Raw genomic sequence first — 23,892 nt, forward strand, 5'->3', positions numbered from 1 at the left:
ACAGAAACATAGATCAATGGAACAAGATAGAAAGCCCAGAGATAAACCCACGCACCTATGGTCAACTAATCTATGACAAAGGAGGCAAGGATATACAATGGAGAAAAGACAGTCTCTTCTGGGAAAACTGGACAGCCACATGTAAAAGAATGAAATTAGAACACTCCCTAACACCATACACAAAAATAAACTCACAATGGATTCACAAGCTTAATGTAAGACCGGACAGTATAAAACTCTGAGAGGAAATCATAGGAAGAACACTTTTTGCCATAAATCACAGCAAGATCTTTTTTGATCCACCTCCTAGAGTAATGGAAATAAAAACAAAAATAAACAAATGGGACCTAATGAAACTTAAAAGCTTTTGCACAGCAAAGGAAACCATAAACAAGACGAAAAGACAACCCTCAGAGTGGGAGAGAATATTTGCAAATGAATCAATGGACAAAGGATTAATCTCCAAAATGTACAAACAACTCATGCAGCTCAATATTAAAAAAACAAACAACCCAATCCAAAAATGGGCAGAAGACCTAAATAGACATTTCTCCAAGGAAGATATACAGATGGCCAACAAACACATAAAGACACATGCACCCCAATGTTCATTGAAGCACTATTTACAACAGCCAGGTCATGGAAGCAACCTAAATGCACACTGGCAGACAAATGGATATAGAAGATGTGGTACATATATACAATGGAATATTACTCAGCCATAAAAAGGAATGAAATTGGGTCATTTGTTGAGACGTGGATAGATCTAGAGACTGTCATACAGAGTGAAGTAAATCAGAAAGAGCAAAAAAAATATCGTATATTAACGCATATATGTGGAACGTAGAAAAATGGTACAGATGAACCGGTTTGCAGGGCAGAAATTTGAGACACAGATGTAGAGAACAAACGTATGGACACCAAGGGGGGAAAGCAGTGGGGGGGTGGGGATGGTGGTGTGATGAATTGGGCGATTGAGATTGACCTGTATACACTGATGTGTGTAAAATTGATGACTAATAAGAACGCGCTGTATAAGAAAGTAAATAAAATAAAATCTAAAAATTAAAAAAAAATCTGGCTCAGTTTTGGCTTCTAACAATTAAAGTTGCACAGTAACGAAATTAGTTTTCTCACAAGAAAGTAGTGAGATCATTGTAAATGGAAATGTACAGGCAGGTGCTAAAAACTGTGAACTGTAGGACTGCCAGTTTCTTTCAACCCTAAGATCCTACGATTCTTTAGGTCCAATTTACCAAATACCTTTCCTCCAGATTACCTTCACCATGTCTCACTGATGTAAATCAGTCGCTCCAGGATTTCATGACTGTGTTGTAATATCTGAATTTAGTCCATCTCTACATCAAGTCACTATTGTGTGTGTCCAGCTTCACGAACATGGTTTCTGGCTCTTGCCTGTGTAAGATGGTCCTCCTTTAGGTTATCCTCGACATTATTATCGGGTTTTGGGGAAGCTACTTGAAATTGCTTTAAAGGCTACATATAACCTTGTAATAATACCTGTGATGGTAAACATGACAGGGATAAAACGGACGATGGCACCAACTCTCTAAGTGCCGAGCATGTGCTAAGAGCTATATCCATATTATCTCACTGAATCCTCCCAGTAACGCCAGAAGGAATTGTTATTATTGTATGTATTTGACAAGTAAGGAAGCTCAGGGTCAGAGGGCTAAGTACCTTGCCCAGGACAGCTGCGCTAGTAAGAGACAGAATCTAAACTTGAACTCTGGTCTGGCTAATGACTCTAAAATGCCTATCGCTAACTGCCTTGCTCTACTGTGGTGATTCTCAAAGTGTGGTCGCTGGACCAGCAGCTTCAGCATCCCCTGAAAACTTGTTGAAAATGCCAAGTCTCACATCTACTGAGTCAGAAACTATGGGAGTGGGGCCCGGCAACATGTGTGCTGACAAATCCTGCAGATAATACTGTTGCTCACTAAAGTTTGACAGCTACTGTTCAACCGAACTGAAAAGTCGCCTCAGAGGCCACATTCTACTGATTTAACCATATTTTTTTTGTATTTGAATTTGAAAGTGTGTGGTGGCTCCTTAATCTGTCTTCACGGGGAGAAAGACAAATCCCAAATACGGAAAAGTCAGGTTTCCTGTCCCTTCCCTGAAGTAGGAAGGGCGAGTCCTTGTCATTCTCGGTGAGGGGATAAGAGAGTTGCTGCTTTAAAATATAAATCAGAGGGAAACAAGAAGGAAAGAAAAAAAATGCTTCTGCAGTATAGTTAAGCTGTTGTGGTTAGACATAATGATTTAATAGACCAGGAAAACGTGAAATTCCCTTAAAGCCTTTATATACCAATAACACTATGTCTACTTAAATATTGAATCGCTAAAATAAAAATCCGCCCTACATGCATACTTAAAAAAAATAAAGAATATATACCCTTTAGCCTTATGAATAAACACATCAATGGAAAGACTGTTTCCAAGGTAGCATAATCAATGGCAGTTATCATCAAGCCTTCTTTGGTTTAAAAATAAAAATCCTTTCAGCTTTGCAGATCATGCTGCCTAGAATGTGACCTTGGTCTTTTCAAGCTTATCTTTAGTCCATAGCACTGTGCAACTCTGCAAATCAGTCTGTAATCTCTTTAATGTCTTCCTGCACGTGCAGTTTTAAAGCTCAGCCATCAGCATATAAACCATCCTTTACTCCAAGGTCTCTGGAGATACTTGTGGCCAGTCACTTACAAGGGCTTTCACAAGGTCATGGGGGTAAATATGAGTGGTATGTAAGTCCTGTGTAAAGCAGGATGACTCCTCCACAGGTTCAGGTCTACCCGAGGAAGGTAGCGAGTGGCTTTTAAGGTCTACAGAAATGAAGTAAAACAGGATTGCCTTGCTTCACACATGCGTGAACACAGCAGAGCTCACTCACACTACCCCATACCAAAGGCGAAATAAGTACATTCCACCTGCGAGCCTTGACTAAATAAAAGAGTTCCTGGACTGGAATATGTGATTTATTCTATTACCTAAGATTGCTCTTGGATGTCTGGATCTGCAGCTAATGTTTTATTATATCCCTTTAGCCTGCCTTCCTTCCAGAAAGAATTGTAGGAAGGCAGTGAGCTAACGGATAGCAATCAGCATCCATCCATGTGGACTTCACTAACCCCTCTCCTCCAATACATCTAAGTGAAGCCTATGTAAACTACCAGCACTCAGGAATGTAGGAAGCCAAAGGACTGGGACAGGCCACCATAAGTCATAATAAGTCTAAGGCGTTAGCTATACACTATCTTCTGTTAGTGAAACTCATATTTGAACATTATGTCCCATAATTTTAATGGGAAAACTGGAGAAGATCCTCCCCCCACAAAAAAACTAAAATAATACACCCTGGACATTATCATTCAGCAGGCAAAAAAGGGGCTAAGATATACTAACTAAAATTAAGTGCTATCTAACAAAGATTCCTTCCTTCCTTTCTTCGTTCATTCGTTTACTCAATATTAACAGAGCAAAAACATATGCTAGACAGTGTCTAGAAAATGCCAGCCAGCTCCATGTGTCCTCCCCAACCCCCAAAAAAGCCAAACATGAGAAAATGGACTCAAAGTAAAAAGCAGACTGTATTTTGACTGACATGAGTGAAAGCAGCAGATGATTCAATTACTGGAGCACACCCCCAAAGAAGACGTGGAATAGGCAACAGTGGGCAGTGCTGGGTCCTAAATAGTCTGCAAGTACCTACCTGCCCGAAAGCAGTATCCAAGACCTCGTGAGATCTCTTCCATCTATGGTTTATAGTTGCATTCATGATACAAGGTCGAATACAAATTGACCTCTGCCAAATATCATCTCTAACCAATGTAAAAAGGCTACTAAAATTCCATTTACTAACAGGCCAATATGGTCAGTTGTAAAAGTGAAAACGAACACCTTGCTGCCATATACACTGTACTGGCATTTTGAGTACATTAACTCATTAAATCTCACAGTCTTATGAAACTCAGTCACAACTTTTTGAATGTAACAGATGACATCTAAACATAGTGGGTTTAATTCTAAGTTTTCATCCAGATGCTTGATACTGTTTAGTCAAAATATATATCAACAACCTTACTAAACATGAAGTAGTATTTAATGACCAACGTGTAACTTACCCTTGCCATATCCACCAAGAAGTTCTCAAATAATTTCCAAATGTGGTTACTTGTGTAGATTTCTTTCATTTCCACTTCAGTGTCAACATAACAGTGATTAACAAAATTCACATACGCAATTTTAACCTGTGCAAGTTTCAAATAGAAAAGAAAGTGAGTTTTTTCTTTATTCTTCATCTTCAAATATCTATTATGAATGGTTATGTGAAACTGTGTTATTTTCTATAGTAAATTATAGTATACTTTGGGTCCACCCGAGAGCATTCCCATCTCCTTTCTGTTACTAAAACACTCCGCGCCCTGACCCAGAGTAAACACATGACCTAGTATTCCATTCCCCTGGGCCCAGTGATTGGTGTGAGAATGTGAACTTCATGTAAACCAAGTCTAACATATTTCAGACACTAGGAGTCACAAGTACTCCCTTTCTCTCCCCCTCACCTCCCCATCTCCCCTCCCCTTCTCTGTCTCTGTCATTCATTCATTCATATTCTCTCTCTCTCTCTCTCTCTCTCTCTCTCTCTCTCTTTCCCCCTCTCTCATTGTCAAAATGGAACAAGGTCAACCTGGACTCCAAGACCCATCTTCCCCAGGTGTGTGGAGGAAAATTATGCTCAGATAAAGAGAAGGAGGAAAAACCACAAAGGAAAAGGGAACAGGAGATAGAAGGAATTCTGACATTGTTTGAACCTCTTGAATCATGTGAACAACTATTCTTCAAATTCCCAAATACAAGAGCCAATAAAATTCCCTTTTAAAATTTAAACTAGTTTAAATTAGGTTTCTGTCACTTGCAACCAAGAGAGAGCTAATACAATGCTTCAATATGTTGACTAAATAATACTTTATTGCCATTCAAAAGCATTTAAATTACTATTTCTGAGAAGAAGCAGGCTCACAGTTTACCAAAAAAAAAAAAAAATTGAATTATTTTAAGATGTAGTAAAGTTCCTTTCCAGATTTAGCAAAGTTCCTCATAAAAGACTGGCATGAGGGCTTCCCTGGTGGTGCAGTGGTTGAGAGTCCGCCTGCAACGGGAGAGGCCACAACAGTGAGAGGCCCGCGTACCGCAAAAAAAAAAAAAAAAAAAAAAAGACTGGCATGAGTCTCACCAACATACACCCTTTCTAAAGTGCATAGGGCAATAGTTTTTGTTTTTCCTTTTCTTTCCTCTTCTTCTCCTTTCTCACCTCTTCTTTTCTTTCCTCTCTCTCTCTCTCTGTATAAGAACGTGATGAATGCTATAAATTTCCCCAGAAAAATGCACACACATAAAAAAATCATGTAAACCATTTCAGAGGGTTCATAGAATCCGAGTTAGAACCATAAGGAATACAGGGCCAGCTTTCATGCCCTTAGTACTTATCTCTACCTGACTAAGGTCTGAAGCAAATCTTCAATGGCAGGGTGCCTGTGTCACGGAGACATCAGAGCCATTCGGTGCATTATTATAATCATCTTGACAGCAGTTAATATGCATTCAGTGCTTGCTACATGCCAAACACCTTCAGCAGTCTGTATGTAATATCTTAATTTCATCCTCCACCAATCCTATCAGGTACATACTATAATTATTTCACTTCAAAATTGTGTAAATTGAAGAGCAGAAGGTTAAATAATCTGTTGGAATCAGTCACACAGCTAGAAAGTAATGGATCCAAGATTCTAACTCATTCTTTAATCCATTCGTTCATTCATTCAGAACATACTTATTAAATGTAGGTTCAGGTTCAGACAATATAATGGTGACTACAAACAGACCCAGGTGTTACTCTCATTTAGCTTATAATCTTGGTAAAGAATGTGAAGGCTACAGATATTTTTAACTAATAAAATTCAAATATCAAATTTCAAATTATAGGCTCTTATAGACTCTACTATGGGAAGCCAAGAGGGTCTTCCTTAAAGAAGTAATGCTTGAATCAAGATCTGAACGATGAAGAGGGGTGAAGTAGGTGAATCTAAGAGGTTAGGGTGGTATGTCCGAAAGAACTGCATGGCCAGAATCAGGACCTCAAATAAAGACAGAACCCATGGATTTAATCACTACACTATGCTTCCTTTCTTTGCCATCTTATTTCAAACCAATCAAGTCATGAAGTACCCTTGGTCTGAGGTATCAACAATTCCACAAAATTTCATAAAAATATACTTTCAAGTCCATCACTATGTAGGACTATTTGGAAGTAGGGAAGTTAACCTAACCTGATGCCTTTTTAAGTTACTGTGATTTAAAATGTTTGGATTTAGTGTATCACATGTTTATAAACTTTGCAACAATACACCACAATGGTAGAAAAGAAAAAAATTATTGCAACGTACATTCCTGGAAGCCTCGTTAATCTTGTTGGCAGACAACCGGCTTCTAAAGAGTTTCTTCCCTGCCGTCATGCCAAACAAGGACGGAGGGTAAAAGATGATGTGTGAATAAAGCAAAATGTGTGTCCATATTTCCAAGAATGCATCTATTCCATAAAGCAAAGGTAAACCTAGAGAATCTGATAGTGATCCTGCAGTACCATCCTAGCCTCTCCTATTGATGACTGTGAATTATTTATGAAGCATCTGTTTTATGCTCAGGAACATACTAGAGGTTACAAGTCAACTTTTCAGTTTGATCACAATGCCATACCTAGAAATTCCTCTAGTAGCTTCTAGTAAACTAATAGCGGCTATACTTTAAAAAGGTTTATCCTCTTTCATAGTTCCTTGTAGAACAAAAGAGTAAACTTTTTATGCTCTTTTAAATGTTCCTAATTGTATAGCTAAGTACAGTTCCTTCACTAAATATATTATCTCATTGTAAATAATAGTAGGAGGACTTCTGGCACTTATTAAAAATTAATAACAATTCTATAGCTGCTAAGCTTTTGCCAGGCTTACCTCTGGGATGCAGTCGTCATGGGTCACCACCCTCACTATGTCGTCCAGGGGCAGAAGGGAATTGCACTTGATTTCAGTGTAGACATTTTTCCCCTCTGTGCATGCTGCCAGCAACTCCACAAGGGTGATGTGGTAGGCTAAGGGGCCACCCTCATCCCCTCGGTCTCTCTCTGAACACATCATATGGAGAAGGATGGGAAATGATGCTCTATCATTGTAAAATATCAGCACATCTTCACCCCCATTTATCAACTGAAATGATAATAAGAGAGTCGACATAGCAGTCCAAATGTTCATCCTTGTAGTTATTTCCTAAGGCTTGGTCTATCTGTAAACACGTGCACCTCTTTGTAAAAACATAGATAACACTGCAAACGCAGAACTACACCAAGGCAGGATGGTAGAAAGATTCTAGGTATGTGTCAAGTGATTAGTTATGAATGTTATAAAAACCAGTCGGAGAGACATGGGAGAGGTGGATAGGGGCAAGAATTAAGGACACAGATGACAGTAAACTGTTCAGTGAGTAACCCACTGAAATTAAACCTGCAAAATAGTCCAATGAAGTTACTTCCTTCTGCTTCAAATGGTAGACTCCACTGCCAAGCATGAGAAATCTCGTAAGTCTAATTTTACTATAGAATAAAATATCCCCATCTCCTTCAATAGTGACAGAGTAAGTAAGCAAGTACACTGAGCCAAATGCAACTCTACGAGAATTTGGAGATTCCACGTGTCATGGATATCGGTAGAGAATGGAGGTAAAAGCAGAGATGGGAGAAATAAAGAGAAAAAGACAACTTTTAAAAAAGAGAGAGAGAGACAAAGAATGAATATGTAGGGGCTTTTAGGACATAAATTTTCCTCCCTGTTTTGTTTATATAACTTCAGTGGAGAATTCCAGCAGGTGGTAATTTTATTACTCAGTCACCATAATGTCTTGTTTATTTTGGGGGGAAACTGTATTATTATTTTATTGAGGAATCCACTTTGACTGGCGTGAAGCCCAGGCTGAGTTAACAGTGATGAGCTCTGGAGGTAACTACACCCCACTCCAGACTTCATAACCACTGTCTTCTCTCTCTACCTCAACTGAAAACCCAGACTCAAGAGGTCTCAATCCCTGCCCTCCAATTCCTGGAAGATGCCAAGGCCAACTATGTAAGAGGTTTTGGCAGAGAAGACTTTTGTCTTCCCAGAAGACAAACCCTCTACTTTGCTTTATGAGGCAGATAGCAACCCCAAACCACAGACAGGTCAGGACCTGCGCAGGCCTCAATTCTTATTGTCTATTACAGTACCAATTTTCTAACCCCAACGTGAAATATTTTGGTGGAGAACGCAGATTATGTACTTTTTTTCTCTATTTTGAATTGATAAAATATTTAAATTGATAAGACAATTAATTGGCTTACACTGAACGTTTTGTTGAAAGTGAATGTATATGGGTCAAAAATTTATATATTAACATAATATTATAAATACTGCTTTACACACAGAAATGCTTCACCTAATAAATGCCATAGGACTGGCTTAACTATTTGCTGCTTTCCCATTTTAAGTCTTTCCATGATGATTTTCCAAAATCAAATTAATTCTCACATTTCTAGGCAATGAAGGGCTAATGTTAATGTAAATACAGATAAGAGGTAAATTTTACAAGTTTAAAATGCTCCTTAAATGTTAATAACAATAATTTACGTTTAAAATTCAAGGCTTCAAGCTGATTTAACTTTAACATTTCTATGAGGCAAGAGGGACTCACATTGTACCAATACAGAAACTACTCCCACTCTCAAATTTAAGGTACATAATTATGAAAATACCCCCAAATCAATATAATCTACTATATAACTTGTTTGTAGCCATGTTTGAAAGCTGCCTAATCCATACAGGCCTTTAGAGAACCATTAGGTCACAGAGCAATGATTTACCCAAACAGGCTCAAAGTATTCTCCAAAGTATCACTTGGTTCCTAGTAAGTAACTTATTCATTGTATAAATCTTGCTCAATGACAAACATCATAATGAAAAGGGCAAAATATATAAGTACTTCATCCATTTACTTTTCTTAAATTTTTAACTTACTCTAAATAGCTAAGTTTCCATATATAACGAATCACTGATGGATAATTTCTATTCATTAGTTTCATTCCCTTCAAAGCCCCCTGTAAATAGTAGCAAAGAACACCCATTCTATGTTTCAGGAACCGAGTAATAAGGGCACTTGAAAAGCAGAGTTTAATCCATTTTTGTTACATATTGAAACTTAAAAATATAAAATTTAATCACTTTCATTCTAAATAATCTATAATGTTTCATAGGATTTTACCCATTATTTAAAATACACAAATTCATTAAGCAACAAAAAAATAAATAAACTCCTAGAAAATTATAACATCAACTTATGATACGTTACTTCCCTAGGTCTAAGCAAAATACATTTGTGCTTAAGTAGTCGTACTTAATTTATTTTCCAAACCTATGTTACTAGGGGATTGTTTTTCACTCTAAATTAACAGAAAGCCCATATTTGAGCATATTGTTTATGTGAAGCTGATAAAATGCAAACTGAGAACATACCTCGGTCATCACCATATCCTGGCATTTCTTCACATATTTACCATCTGCTTTGACAATCGTCTGCAGAAACCTCAGGTACTCCACATGGCGGCCGTGCGTCTCAATGCAGTGCACGAAGTGCTGGATAACCCTCTCGCTAATTTCATTGCACAGATGGTAATTGTTCATGAAGATGTGCCGCATGGTTTCTGCTTCAAGGAGCTACACACAGAGGAATGTGCCCTTGTAACTCTGACAAGATCAATTTTCTATTCTACAGTACTTAGATCAATTGCACAGCTTGTGATCAGTTTCCTATTTTACGCAAAACTGTAGTGAGTTTTCTGTGCAAGTCTTCTACAAAGTGCATTGAGATTATTCAGCATTAAAAAAAAAAACTGAGCTCACAAAGGAATTTAGTTGGAAAACGGAGCTTATTATAAAGGTCAACAAGTTGGCAACAGTATTCTTGAGATTAATTTAATTATGTATTATTCAAAAGTAGCTGTTCCTTAGTATTTGCTGACACATGTTTTACAGAGCAGAGTTAACTCCACCTTTGAGTTTTCCAGATTTAACTTACTCATGGCATCAAAGAGTTAGTCTTTGTCCTACCACATCTTTTTCCTAACATTAAACTATGTACATATAAATGAAGTTGTCATCTGCAGGTAAGATCTGTGTAATTTTTCACGTTTCTTTAAATGTCTCCTTAATGGAAATAAAAGATATTCAGTTGTAGGAGGAGAACCCCCTACAAGGAAAAAAATGTGGTGATGAAGATGAATAAAATTCTATCCATCAGTGTTGCTAAAACGAATGAGATGGACACTTTACTATAAATATTAGAAGTCACTCAAATACTTACACCAGGGGTTAAGAACAAATTCAGATGTTTATGGAGGAGAACTTGATTCTGTGGATTTCCCCGACAGAAATTCTGCAGGAATGTATGGGCCAGATTCATTACTTCATTCATCTTTTCATCATTCTGGAAGTTAAAGAGTAGCACGTGATACAGAGAAACACACCAGAGCAAAAATATTATCAAAGAATATATTCTTTCGCACATGCATTTTTTCCTCCATGCCACTATTTTATGCTCCCCTTTCTGTGTCTACACCTCTCCCGGTTACCCTGTCCCATCCACCCTCCCCATTTTGTAGATGTCTCTCCCCTTCTCTTAATTCTCCGCCTATCTGTTCTGCTCCACTCTTTCCTCCCCCTTTTTGTTTCACGGTCCATCTCTCATTCTCCCCAACTTTCCTGCTTGTCCACTACAATTTCCCATCTCCGTACAAAGCTGCCTCTTCTCCCCTGCCTCTGTCCCCACACCCCTGCTGTCCCGCCTTCCTCTCTCTCTGGCCCCTTCATTCTCCTGGGTTCTGCTCCCTTCTGTCCTGCACCCTCCAATCCCTCTCTTTCCTCCCCTCTCTTGGATTTCCCATCTTTCCCAGTGTTTCCATGTACCTGGATCTTCCTGTTCCTTTTGTCTTCTGTTTCTCCTCCTTCCCCACCATCTCTGTCCCCCTCTTTCTCCAACTCCTCCCTTTCTACTTTTCCAGGAGGCATCTATCCCTCCTCCTCTGGCCCCTCTGCTCCTTCCCTCCTGCTCTCACTCCCTTGTCTGCCTGCTTTGCCCCCACTCTTTCTTCTCTCCACTCACTTGCCCTCTTTTCCGCACTCTGTAAATTTCTCTCTGTATATATAGTTCTGACCTTACCTCTAGCCTCTCCTCTCCCGTCTCTGGGCACCCTCCTTTTGCGACTTACTTTGTCTATTTTTTCCATCTCATTCTTTTCCTTTTTCTCTTCGCTTTCTGATCTCCTCTTTTCCCCTCTCTCTTTGTCCCCCTCTTTCTTAACACACACACTCTTAAGTTGTTTCCTTATTCACTGTCATTTTCCAAAGTCCTACAATAAGGTACTTCAATGCTAATAAGAATCTCAATAAGAAACTGAAGTCTCAAAACTCACAAAGAATGAAAAGTTCTCTTTTTAAAAGTGGTCTTTTAACAATATCACTGAAACAACCTAAAATTTTTCTGGGTAGGTCATGTGGTCAGTGTCAGATATACAAAATGGACTCATGTTTTGAGTAATAGTTTATATTCAATGAATTTAATGTTTTCTTTTTTCCTAACCTGAGAGTCTATATTTTATGCCATCTATAACTAAATAAACTGCCTCGGATCATTAATAGACTCACTTCCTCACATTGAAAATAGGGATGAACTAACCAGACTAATAAATATGTCCAGAAAACTCCATCCCTATCTTGAAAATAGGAAGTTTTTATTTCAAAATCTACTAACATTTTCCTTTATGTGTGTAATTCAGGGATAGTGAAAAGACATCAAAGGAACTTTAGCCGCAGGAACACCCAATGCCCACAGAAAAGCCAGCCACACAGAAGGACATCAGGGCCAGTTCTACTGGAATTAGTGTTTCTTTGAAACTGTTGTCTTATGCTTTTTTTTTGTTTGTTTCTGAACAATCTAGTTATCAAAACTGAGCAAACTCCAATGACATTTTTCCCAGAAATAATTCTAACATTTATATGGAACCACAAAAGACCCTGAATAGTCAAAACAATCTTGAGAAAGAAGAACAAAGCTGGAGATATCATGCTCCCTGATATCAAACTATACTACAAAGCTACAGTGATCAAAACAGTATGATACTGGCACAAAAACAGACACATATATCAACAGAACAGAAGAGAGAGCCCAGAGATAAACACAAGAACTACCGTCAATTAGCCAAGGAATGAGCTCTGAGAGAGAGGATGCCACATTGTATGTGATTTTCAGTGATGTGTAGAAAAATTCTTCAACATTTTATTCAAGCTTTAGGTGATGCAAGTAAAAAATCACTTGATTTAGACATTCTGGGCTGGTGAAGAGTGGTAGAAATGCATCAGGAAGGAATGACAAAGGAGGCAAGAATACACGATGGGGAAAAGGCAGCTTCCTCAATAAACAGTGCTGGGAAAACTGGATAGCTCCATGCAAAAGAATCAAGCTGGACTACTTTCTCATACCATATACAAAAATAGACTTAAAGTGGATTAAGGACTTAAATCTAAGACCTGAAACCATAAAACTCCTAGAAGAAAATATGAGAAGTACACTTTTTGACATCGGTCTCAGCAATACTTTTTGGATATGTCTCCTCAGGCAAGGGAAACAAAAGCAAAAATAAACAAATGGGACCTAATCAAACTAAAAAATTCTTGCACAGCAAAGGAAACTATCAACAAAATGAAAAGGCAACCTATTGAATGGGAGAAGACATTTGCAAATGACATATCCAATAAGGGATTAATATACAAAATATACAAAAAAACTCATATGACTCAACATCAAAAAAACAAACGACCTGATTTTAAAAATGGGCATAGGAACTGAACAGACATTTTTTCAAAGAAGACATACAGATGGCCAACAGACACATGAAAAGATGCTCAACATCACTAATCATCAAGGAAGTGCAAATCAAAACCACCGTGAGATATCACCTCACACCTGTCAGAAAGGCTATTATCAAAAACAAATAACAAGTGTTGGTGAGAATGTGGAGAAAGGGGAACCTGTATGCACTGTTCGTGGAAATGTAAATTGGTGTAGCCACTACAGAAGACAGTATATAATGTTTCCTCAAAAATTAAAAATAGAACTATCATATGATCCAGCAATTCCACTTCAAGTACTTCTCTGAAGAAAACAAAAACACTAATTCAAAAAGATATATGCACCCATATGTTCACTACAGCACTATTTACAATAGTCAAGATACAAAAGCAAACTAAGTGTCCATTGACAGATGAATGGAATAAGAAGTGATATACATATACAATGGAATAATACTCAGCCATAAAGCAATGGAATCTTGCCATTTGTGACAACATGGATGGACCTAGAGGGTATTATGCTAAGTGAAATAAATCAGACAGAGACAAATACTGTATGATTTCACTTATATGTGGAATCTAAAAGAGAAAACAAATGAACAAACATAACAAAACAGAAACAGACTCATAGATACAGAGAACAAACTAGTGGTTGCCGGCGTCGGGGGGAATGAGTGAACTAGGTGGGGGAGATTAAGAGGTACAAACTTTCAGTTATAAAATAAACAAGTCATAGGGATGTAACGTACAGCATAGGGAATATAGTCAATAATATTATAATAACTTTGTATGGTCACATCATTTTGTGATGTATAGATGTATCAAATCACTCTGTTGTACAATGGAAACTAATATAATATTGTAAGTGAATTATACTTCAATAAAAATATGATTAATAATAAAACAGCAAACCCCAAAACACAAAGTAGTAGTAAGATACTCAACACTACAGTTATACTAAATAGTAGAAAAAGGGACTTGATCACATGTCCAATGCCCATGTTACAATACCAAAGATATAATAATTTGGAAAATACCTTTTTTAATACCCTTTTTAAGGTTTAATACCTTTTCCTGCTTTTCAATAATTCTTTGATTGCATTATCTAACCTAGTTTGAATTATACCACCTTATAAATTTACATATTAAAATGTAACTAAGTCAGGGCTTCCCTGGTGGCGCAGTGGTTGCGAGTCCGCCTGCCGATGCAGGGGACACGGGTTTGTGCCCCGGTCCGGGAAGATCCTACATGCCGCGGAGAGGGTGGGCCCATGAGCCATGGCCGCTGAGCCTGCGCGTCCGGAGCCTGTGCTCCGCAACGGGAGAGGCCACAACAGTGAGAGGCCCGCGTACCGCAAAAAAAAAAAAAAAAATGTAACTAAGTCAGACGGGGGCAATCCAGTATGAGAAGTGAAAAGTCCAAGTGGGGAGGGTGTCCACAGAGAGGGGCCTGGCATGGCACATTGGTGCCCAAGAGAGATGACGAGGGCATCCACCCTTGTGGAGGGGTCAGAGCCTGCGTGAGGTACAGAGGGCATTCATAAGGAAGAATGGGCAGCAGTGGTGATGGAAGATGAGATGGAGTAAGAGAATAACTATATTCACACACACATATATTCTCTAGCTTTGTCTACTTAAAGGGCCTGGAGGGGCAAACCTCCACAGCAATAAGTACATTTAGTTCTCAGAATTTTTCTCCCAAATACCATTCTCCCCCAAATGGAACTGGGGCTTCTTGAATAAATGGCTAATTCCAGAGGTGGAACAAGAAAAATGCAAGGGAGCCTGGAATATTTTAATGTGCAAGAAAGCAAGGAACTACTCGAAGAATGATGGGACCATGTTAGAGGACAGGTCAGCTGGCCTGAAGGGGCTCCATTGGCCAAATCTGGGACAATCAAAATAAACAGTGCTAGAAACCTAATATAACCTATTGAATAAGATGAGCATCTGTAAGTCCATACTGATAAAAATAAACAAATTGAAAGTCTGATAAAAAAAAAAGGAATGTTTACTTAGTTTCAAAGAACCATGCCAAAAAATATTTGTTACAAAGGGAAACTGAGTACTTCACAGTGATAATCCTGGCAGGCACCACCTTAATCAAGTGACCCAAGTAAACATCACCGGTCATGGGGCAAATCAAAATCGCACGCTGCCTGATAGGAAGTGGTGGGAAAAACTTAGTGTTACTTCTGTTACGTTCCTGCCAAAGATGCATAACTGAATCGAATCACGAGGAAACATCAAATGACCCAAATTAAGGGAGAGTCTTCAAAATAGCTGGTCTGTCTTCAAAAGTGTCAATGTCAAAGAGTTCCAGCATGAGGAGATTTAAATGCACATAACACCAAACAGCTCCTGTTTCTGAAGTGGATCTTTCTGTCAAACAGGACATGATTGAGATGATGGGAGAAATGTGAATGGCATGTGAGGATTAGGCAGCAGTAGAGTGGGATGCTCTTTCCCGATCTGGAAGGTTGTTACTTGGTTATGCTTGTAGGGAATAAACACTAAAGGGCTCAGGGGTGGTAGGACATCAGGTTGGCAACTTATCTGAAAAAAGTTCAGGAAAAAAATTCTTTGTAACTTTGCTATATTGAAATTATATGAAAATTTAAAAAGGAAAACAGTACCTAAGAACTTACCTTTTCATAGGGTATCTGCAGCAGGTCTAACACCACTGAATGGGCTCCCATATTTTTCAGTAATCGTTGATGTTGATTCCGACACTTTTTATTCTGTACACAGAGTTTACTTAGCCTAATCAAAATCTTTCCAAAGAAGAAGAAAAGCATTAAATATAACAAATACAATATTAAATATAATAAATGAACAAAACTTCTTTGCCATGCCAGTATAAACTCATATAGAAATATTTCACATCTGCTGACCTCCTTTACAATCCAGTAGTTGTTGCTCTTATTGCTGTCAATCTGAGGTTTCTTTGTTCCATCTTGCACTGGACTTAAAATGTTTGAGTCCTAAAATAAACACAAAGATGTATGTTATGCCCTATATATCTTTGTAATAAATTTATTTATTTTGTAATAAATGAGAAATACTTCTTGTAATTATTTTGTGATGAATTTATTATTCAACTTAAATGTTTCCTTGCTATTTTTTATCCCATAAAAAGCTCCTTGGCTTAAATGAGTCATGCAAATGACCACTTCCCAACAACAACCAATTACAAGATCTATGGCATTACTAATAATTAATGAGTTAAGTTTAAAAGGAAAGGGTATTACAGATAACAATATCAGTCTATTTCCTTATGCTAAATGTATCAGACATATCATGACTTTATATTGCCTATAGGAAAAGGAATAGTAAAAATCCAGGGCATAGGAGGCATAATTTTATTATCAGGGATGAACTTCAGGGAAAAAAAAAAAGACTGAAGGAGCATATCATAACATGACATGTTAAAACACTTCAGGGATGGGAGGAAAAAACACCTTAACCCAAGAATTCTCTGACAGGTTACCATGACATCCTTAAGAGTCATGACTGGGGGCCAACCAACCATGTACAGAATCATGAAAATGAAAAAAAATTTTTCTTTATTTAAAAATAATATTTTAAATTACTAAATTAATAAAGCTTATTAAGAGGACTTGAAACACCGAAAGCATTTCATTATAACAACCATTATCTGTAGCAGTACAATTAAAAAAACAAATACAGGGAGTTACATATTTTAAATATCAACTATTGGAGTCACCATATGAAAATAAAACATCACTTACAAACAATTTAATACCTGAACATTTATTAAGACTTAATACTTCCAATAAAAATGTTTAAAAATAAATAAATAAAACAGTAGATTCTGAAAAAAAAAGACAATACATTTCTCGTACTAGGCAATGGTGAATAGATATAAAAGAAATAAAAGATATGGTCCTTCCCACAAGAAAATTACAGTTTGCCTAAGAAAACAGAGAAATACGAAAATAAAGATTTGAACTGAGCAGAATTCACTATTCAAAGAGAGAGACAGAGGCTAGTTATAGCTTTAGACAGCTTTATGAAGGAGGGGAAATTTAAGCTAAGGTCTTGAAAGATGAAAACTACTTAGTTAAGTATGAGAGAGGTGTGGAAGGACAGGGGGACACTTGTTAGGCAAAGAAGTCACCTTAGCCAAAGACACTGTAGAAAGAAAAGCACAACAGTGTGTAGAAAATGACAAGAACTGACAAAGCATGTTGCAAAAGTGGACAATTAGATGGAGTGGGGCCTGACCACCTCCCTGATTTACAGCAGGTACAAAATTGCACTTGGGACGAATGTCAAGTTCAACATGGGTTAAAAAACACCCTAAAGCCCTGACTACATTGAAGGTGTTGGACTCACAGTTAAAGGGGACTCCAATCTAAGTTCAGGAAAAAGTAAAAAATATATGAAGCCAATTGATAAATTTTATTTGTCCCTGTTTTTCCTACTGTGTTCCATGAAAAATCACAAAATTAATGCAAACCAAGAAAGAAAAAAATATATATTTTCTTTGCTAGGCAAAGAATTCTGATGGAAGGCTTCAAGCAGGCGAGTGACTTGGTCCATGCGGTGCCATCACCACTGCTCAGTAAGCTCCGGGCTCCTCTTTGACTTCTCTCCAGGCAAATATTGTCCAAGATGGAGGCTCCCAATCTGAACTCCATTTAGCAAGTAACTCTTCTCCCATTTTACTGAGCATAAGGAAATTCCCCTACATGACATTGCCTCTTCTCCATCTGAAAATGTCCAGTATCATCTAGAAAACCGTCTACCTTCCCTGCTATGTCTCAGAGAAAAAGAACTTTTGAAGCACGGATTTTTAAATTCCATCTCCCCCTGCCTCTTCTCTCTGCTTCATCTCTGCTTCTTGTGCATGAACAATTTCTATCCTCTACCGATTCTTTCTGAACTCTCTGTAAATATGGCCAAGTTGAGGCCAACCAAGCACTTTCTGTGATACCGCCCATTCTGGGAAGTAGTCTTGCATCTCAGATTACTACCCCCACTAAATTCCTCAAAAGAATAATCTACTGTGTTAAAATTCTTTTATGTGTCAATGAGTCAATTACTAAAACTGTCTTTAGCATCTGATTCTATGGCTCACTACCATTTCCTTTAAATCTCACTTTGTTTTACTATGACAGGATACTCTCCAAGATTTTCTGACCACCTTAACTCTTTCACTCAATGGAACTGGAACTGTAAAGAGTAAAGAATAAAAACACTGCAAGTATTCAAACTGTTACTGTTTCCTTCCAGGGTTGTGTCATCTATGCTAATAAATCCTAGGAAAGAAATGAAAGCAATCCAATCTCCACCCCAGGTAAATAAAAGAGAAAAAAGAATGGGAGATATTGCCTACAAGACAGTAAACACTAAGTGAATCTGAAAAAGTTGTAGAAGAAAATGTAAAACTATATATGTAAGTGAAGCCAGTGTAGAAGAGGGAAGGGGCCCAAGTGGCTCATGTAAATATAAACTGTTTAGACGGAAGAGGCTGGAGGTCAGAGCATGAGACAAACAGCGTTTCTATTTGATGGCAAAAATAATTTATTGATGAGAAATAGAAATTGCAAAGCTAGAAAAAAATTAAATTTCCTTCTTCTGATCACAAAGGTGAAGGCTGAATTTTAAAAGGCCATATTCATTTTTTTTCTGGAAGAGAAGAAATATTAAAGAAAACCAACTTCGTATTCCAAGCCAGGATTAAGATGTTACCAAGTCTAAAGACTGACAAAGTTCCTAAGGTGGAAAGGAGATCTTTCTGACATATGTCAACTTAAAAAAAAATCAGTCAGAAATACAGGCAAAGCTTTGGCAGATATATTTAAGTCTATTTTTCAAACAATGGCCTGAAAAAAAAGGCAACTGTCTTGTTTTAAGAAGAGTAATCTCAGGGAAGGTGTACTACATTACAAAAAGTTAGGTTCTCTAGTTCTGCCCAAGGGAGGATATAGACAATGCTAAACTTTCTAAGTATGGGAATGATGAAGAAAAATTATTTTAATTTAAAATTGCCAGCAGTCAACAAAAGGAGGCAATGCTGGAGAATTCAATAAACGGCCCCCTTTAATTTCAGAAAATAATTCAATGTAATTAAACCAAACAAAAATATTAACCCACAGAACATCTGGAAGATCCCAAAACAGAGACTGGGGGAATTTAGGAAATATGTAAACTATATAACTACAGTGAGGTTTTGTTTTCTTATGTTGATGCCAAAATTCTCTAAGTAAAGATGTTCTGAGAGTTCTCCTCCAGAAAGGGAAGATATTAATTATATTTTTTATATCCTATGCAAATTTGGGCCTACATCAGTGCCCAAATCTACAAAGCCCTGGCTTTATCATGACAAAATATTAGTTATGTGTAAAATGTAGAATTATAATTTATGCAGCATCCCAGAGCTGAGCAGACTCAGGAAAAAAAAAATGTGTAACACTGAGAACAATGCCATGCTTAGAGTAAATATCCATACTATCCTTTTGACAGCAGTGATGAAGAATAAATATGGAACTCAAAAAATACTTGCACTTTATTGTAATTGTTTTCAATCATCTGGAAGAACTTGAATTGATTTCCTCTAGGGGAATATGGGAACCACTTAGTTAAGTGATTTTATTGAGGTGGCTAGATTTTTAATTGCAGAGTATATACTGCAACATAAAGCAATACATTCAGAAACAACATAGCAAGGATAGTCTAGAAGGGCCTAGAAATTTAGGGAATAATCTAGAAATTAGATGGTTGCATGGATCTAGACAGACTCAGAGTGAATACCTAAACAAATAGTGGTTCTGAACACAGCGTTGCTCTCAAATTTATTTTGCTTCAGCCATGGAAACGCCTTTTAGATCAATAGCAAAAATAATATAAGAAAATAATATTGTATGAACCATATGGTGAACTAAACATGGGCACAAATTAATGAGGATCTGGCTCCTTAACTTAAACAAAGGCAAACTTTTTTTTTTAAAAAAAGGAACTTTCCAAATCCTACAATGTAGAACTTCCTGCATCTACTACAGCTGTGATTAAAATAGCTCAGTGCATATTTACAATAGCCAGGACATGGAACCAACCTAAACCTCCATCGACAGATGAATGGATGAAGATGTGGCACACATATAAACAATATACAATGGAATATTACTCAGCCGTAAAAAGAAAAGAAATTGAGTTATTTGTAGTGAGGTGGATGGACCTAGAGTCTGTCATACAGAGTGAAGTAAGTCAAAGAGAAAAACAAATACCGTATGCTAACGCATACATATGGAATCTAAAAAAAAAAAAAAAAAAGTGGTACTGATGAACCTAGTTGCAGGTCAGGAATAAAGAGGCAGACATAGAAAATGGTCTTGAGGACATGGGGTGGGAGGGCGAAGCTGGGGTGAAGTGAGAGTGGCATGGACATATATACACTACCGAATGTAAAATAGTTGGCTGGTGGGAAGCAGCCGCATAGCACAGGGAGATCAGCTCGGTGCTTTGTGACCACCTAGAGGGGTGGGATAGGGAGGGTAGGAGGGAGACGCAAGAGGGAAGGGATATGGGGACATGTGTATGCATATGGCTGACTCGCTTTGTTGTGCAACAGAAACTAACACAGTATTGTGAAGCAATTATACTCCAATAAAGATCTATTAAAAAAAATAGTTCAGTGCATGTCTTCTCTTTGTCCCCATCCCAGTGAAGTGACAGGTGTCCTTCCTCAGCAATGTCATCAAGTCAGCAAGACTGCAAAGCATTCTGCTCACCGTCTGGATTCCTAGCCTTCTCTTCCCGTACCCACTATTTAACTGAATCAGTGGCATCATTTACCAATCACCCTCCTCCCAACTTCAGATGTCAAATGCCATCCTTTTCCCTTCCCACCTCCCTCCGAAACACACACAAAAAACCTACTACTCAGTCTTTTATACTTGACTGACCAACCATATGATAATTTAGTTGAAGCTCTTCCTAGTAAATAGCACCTCCTTCAGACAACTGAATGATAGCCTCACTGTGGGAGGATGAGGTATTTTCTCTCCCTCCCACCTAAGACTAATATCATATACCACCCATTCGGGATGATATCCAGGGGGATGCAGGAACCCTAACATCAGCCTAGATCTACTTATCTGACCTTGCCTGTAAAGCTCATTCAGACCATCATGGGGTCATGGTCATTTCTGCTTCCCTGGCTGGCACCTAAGGCTGCTTGAAGACTTGGTCCAAGATCCACAGTGCAAGGAAGAGGCTGTGTCCACCAACACTGGCCGATAACGTCCCTCCAGATTTCCCTCAACCTAGGCACAAATCCCTGCTCTTCTAGAGGGTAAATGCATATTCTTAGTCTTACTCCAACCCTGTTTTCCTTCCCTGTGTCCTAAGACAAATACGAACATGGCATATTCAGATGCATTTGATGCCATTTTAATGAGTATTTGATGATGTTTAGTCAGATGTCCTAGAAAATACCCCAAATCTCTTTGACTATCTATATCTCTGATAAATAAGTAACCAAAAAAGGATGTACCACTGGAAAGCATTCTCTTTGCTTACAGACATATTCCAGAAAAAAGGGAATGTACTGATGATAGGTATGTTCGATGCAAACTAATAGCTGCTTTCATAGGAGTACAACAGGAACCCACTATAGCACAGCAATGTACAGTACTTTTTTCTATAATACTTTCTATAATACTTTATTTACATTATATGATACTTTTTAATATGCTCCTCACCAGTATTATATGAAATTAGAAAGGATAGGCAACCCTTTAGTCAGCAGGGTGACAAAGACTAACAAAGCACTGTGCAGGAAATGAAAACAGTGATATAAATAGAGCCCTTACAGACTATGTCTGGTACCTGATGTTACGTGAAGAAAGCATTCTTAGTCACAGTCACCTCAGAGCACACCCCAATGTGACTGTGAGAGGGGGCTGGATGTACAGAAGGTGAGGGGAAGAAATCAGCACCTTCTCTTCGACTCCCTCTTCAGCAAGCAATCATTAAGGAAACGCTGCTGCCTGGCCCAATGACACAGGTGGCTCTGATTTGAATGAATCAACTTCTATAATTTCCTTGCAAGCCACTCGTTGAGGAAAAAAACATATAGGAAGTTAGAATCCACGCTACCAACTTATATGAAATTGAGAACAAATGGCAAAGTGAAAAAAATGGATAAAATAGCAACTGTCCTCTATAACATGAAAGGAAATAATAAGTTTATGCTAAAACGGCATTAATTTTAAATGTAGGTCAGAAGACAAGAGGGAAAAAGATTCTTATCCTGGAAGTAATTGGAAGAAACAAACTCAGGAGATATAAGCATTACATTTAAGAATTTGCATTACAACCAAATAGAATGAGAATATGTATAAGTAGCATTTGACTCAAAGCCAAAAATTAGTTTTCAGATGCATGTCTTGTGAAAGGACGTTAAGTGACACTCATGTGTAGCAATCGCCTTCAGCAACATCAGCGCAGACATAAAGGACAGAGATATGTAATGTGATATAAACAAGTAAAATAAATATACAAGGAGGTTGAGGGCAAAAACAGAAAGTGAAGACAAGAAAACAAATGCCATAAAAGGAAAATTCAGGAAAGCACGCTCCCAAATGAATGGATAAAAGTTCTCTATGCAGTTATCACAGTGTCCCTCATTGGTCCAGATCCTGTAGGAATATTCTGTCTGAAACTCATGTAGTCTTTCTGAACCAAGCGGTGAAGGTTAGACATTCCACCAGTTACTTTTGCCAAGAGTCAGTTAGTCAATCACAAGTTTTGCTGAAGAAACCAAGTCTATATAGAACTATTTCCCTGCTGTGCAGAATCAAAGTACTAACACTGGGGAAAGCACCATTTTCTTTCAAGATATCTTTCTAGAGGGATCAGCCTCCTTGCCTGTTTGCTTCATCAAAGAAAAAAGATCAGAAGTGGTTGGCAAAGAATGGAAACCGGGTTTTGCTTTTAAAGAGTAATGAGATGTGGAGGTAAGAGAAAAACCATCAGACACAGAAGGGTTGCTGAGAGAGAAGCAGAGAAAAAGCAAAAGAGGGAAGGAAAGGGGGAGGGAGGGAAGGAAGGAAGGAATTCATTCTCTCAGTAAGATAAATCAACAAACTAAAATTCAAATACCTGTGAGGAAAGTTAATGCTAAGAAAGACAACAAAAAAATCAATAATGAGATTATATCATTCCCAGTGAAATGCAAACAATCAAATAATCTGAAAGGACTTTGAAATATAAGTACGTTTAAAATAATCATAGAGATAAAGTGAGGAATAACATCTCTCACCCCAGGTGGACCCTCTGTGGTTACTGCGGCTCGGGATGACCCCATAGCATCACTAGGCAGGGATAAGGGAGAGCTCTACTGGGAAAGGGGGAACTACAAGCCAAGGGCCAGCAGAGAAGAGAAGGCGTGTGCGCCCAGCCTTCCATCACCCCCTGGGGAGGTACGGCTGCTCCGCTGGACACCAGTCTGGGTCTACACTTCTGAGTAACCACCGCTGTCCCTACCTCGTAGCAACTTCTCACGGGGCAAGTTCGAGAGTAACGGGTCAATGGACGTACACAAATCGTCCTGGGCACCAGGCAGTCTGGATTCAGGTGCCTGTTGTTGGTAGGAATTGACCAGGTACACAAGCTATGAGGCCCACAGAAATGAGAATGCTCCTGCTGAGGGGCAGAAGCCTTAGGTCCCATGAGAAGCCAAATTAGTGCACAGCCTCTTAGGAGAGAACATGTTGCCCTGCCCCTCACACCACCCCACCTCACCCTGCAAGCAGACAGCCAGTTTGTTGCCCAGGCAACCCAGAGTGAGCCCCCAGGGACACTTCCCAGTTAATTCTGCCCCCTACATCACACACCCGTTAAAAGAAAAAAAAGTTATGAA

General features: G+C 38.3%; 1 protein-coding gene across 6 annotated transcripts in view; it reads right to left on the minus strand.

The window, feature by feature from the left end:
* The window catches only part of ITPR2 (inositol 1,4,5-trisphosphate receptor type 2), a 537,217-nt gene that overhangs the window by 265,382 nt on the left and 247,943 nt on the right, over positions 1-23,892 (minus strand). For all 6 annotated transcript variants that reach the window (XM_024129066.3, XM_028491109.2, XM_028491111.2 and 3 more), the window contains 6 exons: positions 15,896-15,985; positions 15,650-15,775; positions 10,459-10,581; positions 9,612-9,812; positions 7,029-7,280; positions 4,146-4,271 (listed from right to left, as the gene is read on the minus strand). In XM_024129066.3, the coding sequence (XP_023984834.1) occupies positions 4,146-4,271; positions 7,029-7,280; positions 9,612-9,812; positions 10,459-10,581; positions 15,650-15,775; positions 15,896-15,985 (918 nt within the window). The remainder of the gene's footprint in view (positions 1-4,145; positions 4,272-7,028; positions 7,281-9,611; positions 9,813-10,458; positions 10,582-15,649; positions 15,776-15,895; positions 15,986-23,892) is intronic.

Source organism: Physeter macrocephalus, chromosome 6 (assembly GCF_002837175.3).
Source record: "Physeter macrocephalus isolate SW-GA chromosome 6, ASM283717v5, whole genome shotgun sequence".
Lineage (NCBI taxonomy): Eukaryota > Metazoa > Chordata > Mammalia > Artiodactyla > Physeteridae > Physeter > Physeter macrocephalus.